At 39.2% G+C, this 12115-nt stretch overlaps 1 protein-coding gene across 1 annotated transcript in view; it reads left to right on the top strand.

Annotated features, from left to right (window-relative positions):
• Positions 1-3412: 3412 nt before the first annotated feature.
• LOC309388595 (arginine and glutamate-rich protein 1-like) overlaps positions 3413-12115 on the top strand; it is a 15886-nt gene continuing 7183 nt past the window's right edge. Inside the window, 2 exon segments of the mRNA XM_081946003.1 lie at positions 3413-3841; positions 3844-3877. Of these exon segments, the coding sequence (XP_081802129.1) occupies positions 3526-3841; positions 3844-3877 (350 nt within the window). The 5' untranslated portion in view covers positions 3413-3525.

Below are 12115 nucleotides of genomic sequence, written 5' to 3'. Positions count from 1 at the left end.
AGAATTCAAACCAGAGATGGGTTGCTACTGGTTCGCACCTCTTTGGGCGAACTGGTAGAGGAATGTTGGCCTGGGTCGCAGAACTGGCAGCGACCCAGGCTGGCCATGCCTCCGAACCAGTTCCCTGGTTGCCGCTGCATGTTTTTTGGCATTTTTTAAATGTTGTGCGCATGCATAGACAGGCAATCTATTTATAGGCAATAGTGCATGTGCACGGCGCGCACATCAGCAAACACCGAACGTGTGCACCAAACCAGCAGTAATGCCAGCAGCAACCCACCCCTGATTCAAATATTTCAATATTAGTAAATATTTTAGCATGGAAATCCTGAGCTCAATAAGAGTTTAAACATTTAGCAAGCATTCGAACAAGTAGATACTTAAGAGTAGTTTCTATATTGTGTTTGTTGTTAAACTTCAAGGAAGTTGGTCAGGGAAGCTAGAGGTAAAATTGAAGCTGTAGTTTGATATTTAGCAGGTTCAGCTTAGCAAACACTTTTAAATTTTCTTTATAATTAATTTGTAATCAATGACATTTAGAATCATGTACTTTCCTGTTGATGGATTGCAAATGCGTTTTGTTTGTTGTATATCTTGCCCACAGCATATTGCTGAATATGTCATGTGTGCACAAGCTGGTTTTGCAAAGCCATCATAAATTGGAGGCTGAAGTCCTCTAATGTCCTGCTTGAGTACGGTGACCAGATGTACCACATCAGAAGGACATGTCCTGATTTTTGTCAAGCCCAGTGTCTGGCAGGCATAGCCATAAATCAAATTTCTATTTCTTTTTTAGTATTTACCGGGTACCCCTTCCTGAGTAACTTTTCTTTGCCATACCAGTTTCCTAATAAGTGCTAACCACAACTTTACAGATTCCACTGTAACCTTAATTAGTATCCTAAGATTGCTTACACTACTGCCTGAAATTGTAATACTGTAATCAATTACACACAGAGTTTTTGCTTCCTAACTGGCTCTAGTACATTCCTGCCATTGAAAAACCATTTTCTCATGCTGGAAACAGTTAATTACATGTACATGAAGACATAATTAAAATATTTTTGCAGTTTTTCCTGATTTTTGTGGCAGATGCCAAGAATATTCACCAATTACTATGTCCTTTTCTTCCATTTGTCCTTCTTTCCAATTGTCAGTGACATCCTTTGCTTTGCTTTGCTTGCTTCAGATATCTGGCGACCTCGAGTCTAAGTAGATCAAACACATTTTATCTTGACAAGGGAAGGAAATTTTGTAAGTCACAAATAAGATAATTCCTCTAATGGTTTTTTCTCCAATAGCGTCATTTGCTATTTTGGAAACAACTTTGAGGCCTACTCTAAATGGAATCCAAGACACTATTAGTTATTAAATAAATTGGGGAAAAAGTTGGTATTTTGTGTAACCGTAGATAAGCTTCCTTTCAATTCAAACTAAAATGAACTCAGAAAGGCATAGCTTCTGCTGGGGGTACATAGAAAATGGCCATCCCATTGAGAGTGTCATACTTATTAAGTTTTAAATCGAGGATTAACAGATTAAGAGTTGGAAGGTACCTTATAGGCCATCTAGTCCAACACACACATACCCCACTCAAACAGGAGACCCTATACCATTTCTGACAAATGGCAGTCCAATCTCTTCTTGAAAGTCTCAAGTGATGAAGCTCCCACAACTTCCAAGGGCGGGCTGTTCTATTGGTTGATTGTTCTCACTGTCAGAAAGTTTCTCCTTATTTCTAGGTTGAATCTCTCCTTGGTCAGTTTCCATCCATTATTCCTTGTCTGACCTTCAGGTGCTTTGGAAAGTAGCTTGACGCCCCTCCTCTCTATAGCAGCCCCTCAAATATTGGAACACTGTTATAGTTATAGTTTAGTTTATAGTTTATTTAATTTATAGACCACCCCCTCTCCCCGTAGGGACTCGGGGCGGTGTACAGACCATTCATAATCAAAACAACAGAAAATAACATAAGACATAGAGCAGAAACAACACACATACACTGTCTGTATATAAAACCCCAAAACCAATTTAAATAATTGAAAAACAATTTTAAAACCCGTTTAAAACCCCAATATAAAATTTAAAAAGCCATCCAGGAAAGTTAGTAATAGATGTTAAATACAGTTACGATTATAAAGTTATGATGTCTCCCCTCGTCCTCCTCTTCACTAGAGTAGCTATGCCCAGTTCCTGTAACCGTTCTTCACATGTTTTAGTCTCTAGTCCCCTAATCATCCTGGTTTCTGTTCTCTGCAATTCTTCTAGAGTCTCAACATCTTTTTTATAGTCTGGTGACAAAACTGGATGCAGTACTCTAGATGTGGTCTTACTAGGGCTTTACAGAGTGGTATTAGTACCTCACTTGATCTAGATTGTATACCTGTTAATGCATTATCTGTACACGATGACATATGTACTACCTGTACATGTAATGCAGTACCTGTACACAATGACATACGTACTGCCTGTACATGTAATGTATGTGTACATGACATATGCACTACCTGTACATGTAGTGTACATGTAATGCAGTACCTGTACACAATGACATATGTACTGCCTATACATGTAATGTACATATAATGCGCTACCTGTACACGATGGCATATGTACTACCTATACATGTAGTGTACATATAATGCAGTATCTGTACACAATGGCATATGTACTGCCTGTACATGTAATGTGCTACATGTACATGACATACATACTGTTTGTACATGTAATGCACTACCTATACACGATGACATATGTACTTCCTGCATATGTAATGTACATATAATGCGCTACCTGTACACAATGACATATGTACTGTCTATACATATAATGTACATATAACGCAGTACCTATACACGATGACATATGTACTTCCTGTATATGTAATGTACATGTAATGCACTACCTATACACGATGACATACATTGGCCGCAAATGCGGCTAGACATTTTGCCGTTCTCCTGTATTATTATTGCAATTGTGTTTATATTTGAAACAAAGTATGATTCCTGCTTCGGAATTCCGCTTCGCTCACGGGTTGTGTCCCCGTTTCGCACTGTTCTGAAATCGGCCTTCGCCGGAACCTGAACGAACTCGGCTCTTTCCGTAACACGCCGTAGAAGGCGCGAAATCACTCGAGCGTCGTCGTCATCACCACTCACCCCGCCCCCGCTCAGTTTAGCATTCCCGCGCATATTCGGCTATTCCCGGAGAACCCCGTATCGTCTCCTCTTCGGGCATTTCCGTAGAGGACTGCGGCGCTTTCCCTTTCTTAGGCGCGCCGCCGAGGTGCATTGTGGGCGAGCGCAGTGGATCCTGGGGCGGCGGAAGGAGGAGAATTTCCCCCGTCTTAGAGTCGGACCGCCGCCGCCATCTTGTCTCGCTGTCGCCGCCGGGCCTTGGGCCTGCAGTGCCGAGGGGCCCGCGAGGTGGACGTGGTGCACCCAGCGGTCCCCGCGTGGATCCTGGAGGCCCTTTGGAGCCGCGCTGAGGACCGCCACACCGGCCTTTGCTGAGGCGCTCGGGATGGGCCGCTCCCGCTCGCGGAGTTCGTCCCACTCCAAGCGCGTCAAGAGCTCCAAGCACAACAAGAAGAACCGTAGCCGATCTCGGTCCCGTTCGCGGGAGAAAGAGCGGGCCCGCAAGCGCTCCAAGTCGCGGGAGGGCAAGCGGAGCCGCCGGAGGGAATCCCGCTCCAGATCCCGCTCCAACACGGCCCCCTCCCGCCGCGAACGAGACCGCGATCGGGAACGCGCCTCCTCCCCGCCTGACCGCATCGACATCTTCGGCCGGACGGTGAGCAAGAGAAGCAGCCTGGATGAGAAGCAGAAGCGGGAGGAGGAGGAAAGAAGGCCGAGTTCGAGCGGCAGCGGAAAATGTAAGTGGGGGTCCGGCGGGCAGATCGCGGGGGTGGCTCCTCCGCTCCTTGTCGGGATGGACGGTTTCTGAAGGGTTGGCGGGAGGCAGCAGCTGAAGGATGCAAAAACCAACGTGCGCACCCGCCGTTAAACCGTCGGTAGGGAACCGTTAAACCGTCGGTGGGGGAAACTGCTGGGTTAGGCCTGGGGTGCTGGATAGCAGATTTGAAGGGCATCGTTGCAACCTGCCAAGAAAAGGTAAGTGGGGAGGGCTGAAAAGGATCGGATTGGACCTGGTTAGTGTTTGGATGGGCCACCACAAGGAGATCAACAAAGCGGTGGATTGGGAAAAAAACGTCTTCTAGGAGAGGATGTCAAACCAGGCTTCTATATTGTTGTCTGAAAGAAAAATTAATTGGACCTTATTTATGTACTCATCAGAAACTTGAATGTGACTCAAGGGCAGAGGTCTTCAAAGTTGGCAACTTTTAAGACTCGTGGACTTCAACTCCCAGAATTCTCCAGCTAGGCTGGAGAATTCTGGGAGTTGAAGTCCACGAGTCTTAAAGTTGCCAAGTTTGGAAACCCTTGCTCAAGGGTATTGTTAACTTTTTTTATTACTTCCCAGGACAGGAACATCTCCGTTGATAAGGATGGAATTGTTTAAGATGATAAATTTATATTAAAATATCCTCAGGACAATTCTTAGCTATTTTGACCTGTTTTCCCCTTTCTGAGAGCAGTAATCGCAGTTTTTCAAACTGCAAACTTTGCAGTTCCTTTTTTCTACATGATCTGATACTTCCGTAGTAGAGTAAATTTTATTTGAGCACCATTTTTTAATGCGTTACTAAAGAAGATAAGTGGGGGAGGAGCAGGAAGTAGGCCGGAATTCAGCAAGAGTTAGCATGATGGTTTCAATTTAGAAGTTCACTGATAATTTTTGTAAAATAGCATTTTCTAATTTCTAATAAACCTTGCTGAGCAGCACCCATGAATACAGCCCAGTGTTCTTTTATTGCTAAAAAAATAATAAAAAGCGTAGTCCGAGCTGTTGTAATTAATGGATCTGCTTTTTTAACTTGGTGTAGAAAGGCAAGAGTTTTCTCTGTGTAAACAATTATGTTGTTTTAGATTATATTTATAATATTGGTTTTCCAGATTCATTTTGACAGAAGGCCTACCCCAGTCTTGTGATTTATGTAACATTGCTGTGGGAAATGCAACGCTTGCATTAAAATGTCAGTTTCTATCATAACAATTAGACGTTTGCACCCTGATTCAAACTGAAATGTGGAATGTCACAGGGCTTGAGATGGCCTGTTGATACTAAGTCTTTATTTATTCTTTAGATTTCTAAACCGCCCCCTCTCCCAAAAAGGGACTCTTAAAATCTTGACTGAATTTCTATTTAACTAGACATCACTGGTAACAAAAGTTGATTAGCATTTTGATACTGTCAAAATCAAGTGTCTGGATATTTGGCATTACAGAATCAGTTAGTTAAAACAAGGTTAAATATCAAAAAGTTGAAGGAAAACGATGCTTAAAAGATAGATGGGCAACAACACATTACTAGAGTGCCTGCTTTGCTTTTTATTGAACATCAAGTACTTTGAGGTATCAAAATGAATTTCACAAAGTATCACTTAACTGGTTAATCGATAGAGGAGAATATTTGTACTCGGGGTTGAAATGAGAGTCTCCTTGGTGTTCTCTGACCGTAGTTGTTTTCTTACAGATATTTCATTACGTAAACTAGGTAAAATCAGTGCTAGTAGGGAGTGGCATCAAAGAGAACCAAGGACCCCTAACTGGATAATATTTAATATGCTTTATTAAAATATGAGGAAATTATCCTCCATTCTAAATTTATTCCTTGCTTTTATGACATGATAAAAATTAGGAATATAAATTACACCAGTAATATATTCCCATCTATAGCATCTTCTATGTGTTCAGAAGAATTTATTCTAACATAACAATGTGAACAATAGACATAAATTGAAGCTATGAGTGATAATGGTTTGATTGTTTTATTCAAGATGATTTTTTAAAAAAAATATTTCATTAAAATTAATAATTTTAATTATTTTTTGCATTACAGTTGTATTTTGTCCTGCTGAATAATTGATAATTATCTTACTGTTTGATAATAATGCTTTGACAACACATTTCACTGCTTGAAATAAGTTCTCTGATGAATTGTCATGAAGTGCTAGATTTTAAAACTTGAGTTCTATATTATAACCAAAGAGATGTAATTTATTTCTGTGAAACGCATTCCTCCATTGCATTATTCTTGCACTAGGCCTCTGGAGACAGTGCATATTTTTGGTATTATAAAGTATTCACCATGGTCTTTTGTCTTTATTTTGTCTTTGATAAATTTTAACAGTAAATATGCTTATAAATTGTAAGGTGTTTGGTCCATCTAAAGATTTATACAATTGCATTTGGAAAGCAATCTTCGAATCTTATATTTGTCCTCCTATAAGTATTTTCGTTCCTAAAATTATTTCATAATTTTTATCATATAAATGCTCAACATTTGCATATTACAATGCATAAGCATGATGTGTGCAACAGGTTATTGCTGAAGGTTGATTGAAAAAATTAATTTTCTTGACATTTGAAAACAAATATATTTCTCTCCCTGTAGTCGGCAACAAGAAATAGAAGAGAAACTTATTGAAGAAGAGACCGCCAGAAGAGTGGAGGAACTTGTAGCAAAGCGAGTGGAGGAAGAACTGGAGAAGCGGAAAGATGAATTGAACGGGAAGTTCTCCGCAGGGTGGAGGAGGCTAAGCGCATCATGGAAAAACAGTTGCTCGAAGAACTCGAGCGACAGCGACAAGCTGAACTTGCTGCACAAAAGGCCAGAGAGGTAACGCTCGGTCGTTTGGAAAGTAGAGACAGTCCATGGCAAAACTTTCAGTGTTGGGTTGTGCCTCCTGTTACGTTGAGAAGGAGATGGAATACAGCAAATCTAATTCCTTTCTTGTGTAAACTTGCATTGCTGCGAAACCTAATTTCTAACTTATTCAGAGGAGCTAACTGATACCTCAAACATTCTTCCAAAACCTGTGAAAGGATACTTGAATTTTAATGGAACTGGCCTACTTATTTGAGACTTGTTTGAAACTTTTGCCATGGCTGCAGGATATATCCACAGTTCTTTCTTAACTGGGGGAATGGTTTGAACAATCTGTGACTTTGTATCCTTCATTTGTTTTGTTTTATTTAGACTGTAAGAGGCTTTATGCCTTCAGTCAGCAAGAAAATAATAATAATAATAACAGCAGGGTCCATCATTGAGCTGCAATGCCTTATCTTAAAGAAAGAGTTTTTCTTGTTTTTTCTCTAAGGCAGTCATGCATTCCTCTTGACTACACAGTGGAGTAACTCTGGAACTGTGGTCCCATTCACTTTCACAAAAGGCCTATGCCAAATTCATGACATCCAATTTTTACCAGTGCTACTAACAACTCCTTCTTTTTCTCTAGACTAGAGAGTTGTAAAAGAGCAGGTTGTCCTTGTCTGAAGTTGAGCTAAACATGTGACTTCTTCTGTCAGCAGCTGGAGCAGAAGCTGAAAATGTCTTTCTGTGAGACAGTAATTTGCTACTGGAGGTTTTAATGCTTGTCAGCACTAATCACTCCAGGATCCCCAAATTTTAAAGTTCTTTAAAAACTTTTTTTAAAATTAGTGCTGAGTTAAACAACACACTCATGTTTTCCTGTATTATGATTTGATTAGTGGCTTTTAATCAGTTTAGTTGATAATAGGAGAGACGTTTTAATAAGATACTTTTTAATATAATACAATATGATTAAATTTTTTAAAAATGCATGTGATGAAAATTCATTTTAATTCTACAAATCAAGATTTTGGCTTTACATAAATGCTGAATTATATAAGATTTCAAATCTTTTTGAAAATTCTAATGGATTTTGGCTGAAATCATGGTTCCTCACCATTCTAAGAGCAGATTAAACAGTAGTCAATGAGTGGTCACATTAGGACTTTTACTGTGGCGCATCACCTTGAATTCCTGGAGTGAAGGGTGCAAACCTGTAGCTGGTTACTAGACATAGCAAGAAATATTTCTTCAAATACTTGCTTTGTTCTTATTAAACTATATTTTTGTGCAGACCTCAGGCTGTTTACAAAAACTGCCAAATATAAAATAACCTGAATATTTATTATGCTAATTGAAATTACTCTTGCAATCTTTTTGCTTATGAGTTGCATAACAAAGTTTCTTTAAACTTTTATAAAAAGAAACCTAGATTTGATTTCTATATCATACTTTCAATGAACTCCCGAATACCAGTTTGGTATTTAAATGGTAGGAGGACAGTTTAATACTGCCTTTAAACTTGTCACACCATCGGATGTTCAGTCCATTTGCCCATAAAGGAAGCCCATAGTTCTACAGAATATGGATTACCATTTGTACTTTTTGCTAACAGTAAATGTATTTTTTCTTATTAATTGTTTGCTTAGGAATGTTTTACATATTTTTTGTTCCTTCTTACCGTAAACATCTGCATTCTTCAGCTCAGCCTTCCTTGTATGTTGTTTCTTTATAAATGGTTGAGCTGCTGATGCAGGCATTGCCAAGCTAACAGTACAAATCATTTTAAAGAGGAAGCTGGCGCGTATGGCAGCCGAGGAGCACACTCTGCAGGACACTGGACAAGACAGTAAATATTCAACTTTTAATGCTGATTAAAGGAGTATAGGTAAAGAATGCGTAGGTATACATAATTGGTGAGACAAACTATTCACTTTATTTATATTTTAAATATTACTCTTTTAATTTGGTAAATACTATCCAGTTTTGTAGTTGTCCTTGTTGATTTGTGTGATGTTAAAATGCTAGTAATAATTGGCCAGGATTCTCTGATTATGGAGGGTTTAGTTGATTGCTGTTTGTTTGGATTGGGCGGGATGATGTAAATTTAGAGCTAGAGACAAATTTTAGTGGTTGCACAGTTTGCTGTTTGAAAGACAAGAGGGTGGCTATAAAGCTGTCCCTTTAAGTCAGTGCACAGAAGGAATTTCTAGGAAGACTAGTGCAGATGGCTAAATGAGTATTTTACTTTTCTAACATCTTACCCTATCCTCCCGTTTAGGAGGAAGAGCGTGCAAAGCGTGAGGAACTTGAACGAATACTAGAAGAGAATAACAGAAAAATTGCAGAAGCACAAGCTAAATTGGTAAGTAGTTTTACTATCGTTGAGAGATAAAGGAGTAAATTGCAGGTTAAGATTTGCATAATGTCACTGATTGTTAGGCCCATAATTTGATTGAAAAATGTTTTATCTCTTTCTTAGGAGGTAGTCATAATATCTTTCTTCTCACTCCCTGAAATCTGCTTTGGAAATATTGGGGATGCCAACCACTGTACTGGTAGTCTAAATTTATCACCAGTTACAATGCACCTTTCCCCAAAATATCTTACAACCTAGATTGGCACTTCTGATGGCTATGTCTTTCCCCTGGTTATATATCATATTTTGGATGTTAGGTAACTGGTCCACATTTATGGGTCACATGATTGTGATTTAGGACCTTTTTTGTGAGAAACCGACATTTCCAACAAAAATTGCTCACTGGGGACAATGGTTCACTTAATGACAGCTAAATCAATGTAGTAAAATTGGGTCAATTGTGTGTGCCTCGACTTAATGACTGTCACACTATGCAGTAGAAATTCTGAGCTTCATTACAGTCATAAGTCAAGGACCACCGGTACAGAGGCAAAAGTGGTCGACCTGAGATATTGCCAAACACCCAGCTTTTGTATTGGCTCCTTAAATCTATGAATGTTATCAAATTGTTAATATAATAAGACAACATTATTAAATATGGGACTTGGGAATGGTTGTGTGGTTTTTAAAATTTCATACCATTAAATAAAAAGGAATTCAGATTTTGTCCTAGTATCGTTCAGTTTTTCTTAAAATCAGAACCTCACGTTCAGTGTTTGAGATGCAAAAGATTTTACTTCTCTGTATTTATGGATAATTTTCCCTATTGTTACAAAAAGAATGCCATGGTGAAAACACAATATAAAAATTAAAGTAATTCTTAACTTTCATCCTTTCCCAAATTGATATCCCTATCACCACTTGCATACTGAACTTAGATGAAGTTACTTCAGAGATTGTATTCAGCTGGTTGTCTCCAGTTTGAGTGAACTGGTAGCGGCGGCTGTGGGTGGCTCCGCCCAACTGCCCCGACGTAATGTGTGAGCATTGTGCATGCACAGAAGATGGTGCGCATGTGCAGAGGAGTTGTATGCAGGTGAAGCAAGCACATGCATGAGCATGCTCACATTTGCAAACTAGTAGGGAATGTAAGTGAATCCCACCTCTGAGTTACTTTCAACTGTACATCTATTACCTGAGATTGGCACATTATATACCGTGTTTTTCGGAGTATAAGATGCACCGGAGTGTAAGGTTTTGAAGAGGCAATTTTTTTAATAAGTAGGTAGGTAGATAGAGGGATAGACGGGCAAGAATGAGAGAGAAATACAGTAGGTAGGTAGGGAGAAAGAGAGTAGTTAGGTAGGTAGATAGATAAATGGAAAAAGAGAGAGAGAGAAATAGTGTGTGTGTGTGTGTGTGTGTGTATAGGTAGGTAGAGGGATATAGAGAGAGAAATAGAAAGAGAGAGAGAGAAATACAGTAGATAGGTAGGGAGAGAAAGAGCCGTCCGTTAGATAGGTAGATAAATGGAGGGAGGGGGAGGGAGGGAGGGAGGGAGAGAGAGAGAGAGAGAGAGAGAGAGAGAGAGAAATAGAGAGAGGGGGAAATACAGTAGGTAGGTAGGGAGAGGGAGTGTAGGTAGGTAGGAAGAGGGGGAGAGAGAGAGAGAGAGGAGGAGGGAAATACAGTAGGTAGGTAGGGAGAGGGAGTGTAGGTAGGTAGGGAGAGGGAGAGACAGAGGGAGAGACAGACAGAGAGAGAGAGAAGAGAGAGAGAGAGAGAAGAGAGAGAGAGAGAGAGAGAAAATACTGTAGATAGGTAGGGAGAGAGAGAGTAGTTAGGTAGCTAAAGGGATAGATAGATAGATGATAGATAGATAGATAGATAGATAGATAGATAGATAGATAGATAGATAGATAGATAGATAGATGATGGATGGATGGATGGATATTAGCTTATGTGTATTTCAGTTTTAAGTCTCTCTGGCCCAGCTTCTGAATCTCTTTGTCAACCAGTACATCTGAAACCTTAAGATTGATTTTCCTTTGGATGAGTATTTTTGAACGCAGCGTTTCGAGCCAAGAAGTGCATTTCAAAATTGGAAGATTCTTACAAGCCAAATAAAATCCCTCTAATGATCCTCACTATAGTGTAGAACATCCAAATAAGATTTACTTTTTAAACAAAAGTAAAACAAAAACAAACTGATACTATCTCTTTGATGAATCACGTATGATCAAATCACTGCAGGGTGCAAGCAACCAAACAGATCAATTTTCTTCATGGGGATCTGTCGCTAACCTTGTTTCTCGTCTTTTTTTTTTTTTGTCTTTTTATTCATAAATGTTTTGAATAAAGCATACTGTCAGGGCATATCGTTTACGAAAAGGCAAAGAAAGAACAAAAAGAAATATTAACTCATTTACTAATATCGATAATAATAGTGTAACAGAATAATTTTACCTAGATTTCGCTTTATATTAGCTTATTTCTAATTCTGTTAATTAGATTAGGATATTTATCATTATAAACCATCTTTATATTTAATTCATACATAGCAGTAACCTTTCTTCATCTAATTTCAACCTCTTGTCTCTAACCCCTGATAAAATCTATTCCATGTTAAGTAATACTCTGTGTCTTCTTTGTCCTTTGTTTTTAATGCCAATCTATCCATTTCTGTGCAGTCTAATTTTTTCTGAATTATATCCTCATCTGAGGGAGCGTTCTCGTTTTTCCAATATTGTGCAAATACAATCCTTGCTGCTGTCATGATAGCCGTGTTCCAATATCTCAGGGGTTGCCACAAAGAAGAGGGAGTCAAACTAATTCTCCAAAGCACCTGAGGGTAGAACAAGAAGCAATGGGTGGAAACTAATCAAGGAGAGAAGCAACTTAGAACTGAGGGGAAATTTCCTGACAGTTAGAACAATTAATCAGTGGAACAGCTTGCCTGCAGAAGTTTTGAATGCTCCAACACTGGAAATTTTTAAGAAGATGTTGGATAACCATTTATCTGAAATGTATAGAGTTTCC

Source organism: Natrix helvetica (genome assembly GCF_964273705.1).
Source record: "Natrix helvetica genome assembly, chromosome: 3".
Lineage (NCBI taxonomy): Eukaryota > Metazoa > Chordata > Lepidosauria > Squamata > Natricidae > Natrix > Natrix helvetica.
This window is presented reverse-complemented; position numbering and strand designations above follow the sequence as displayed.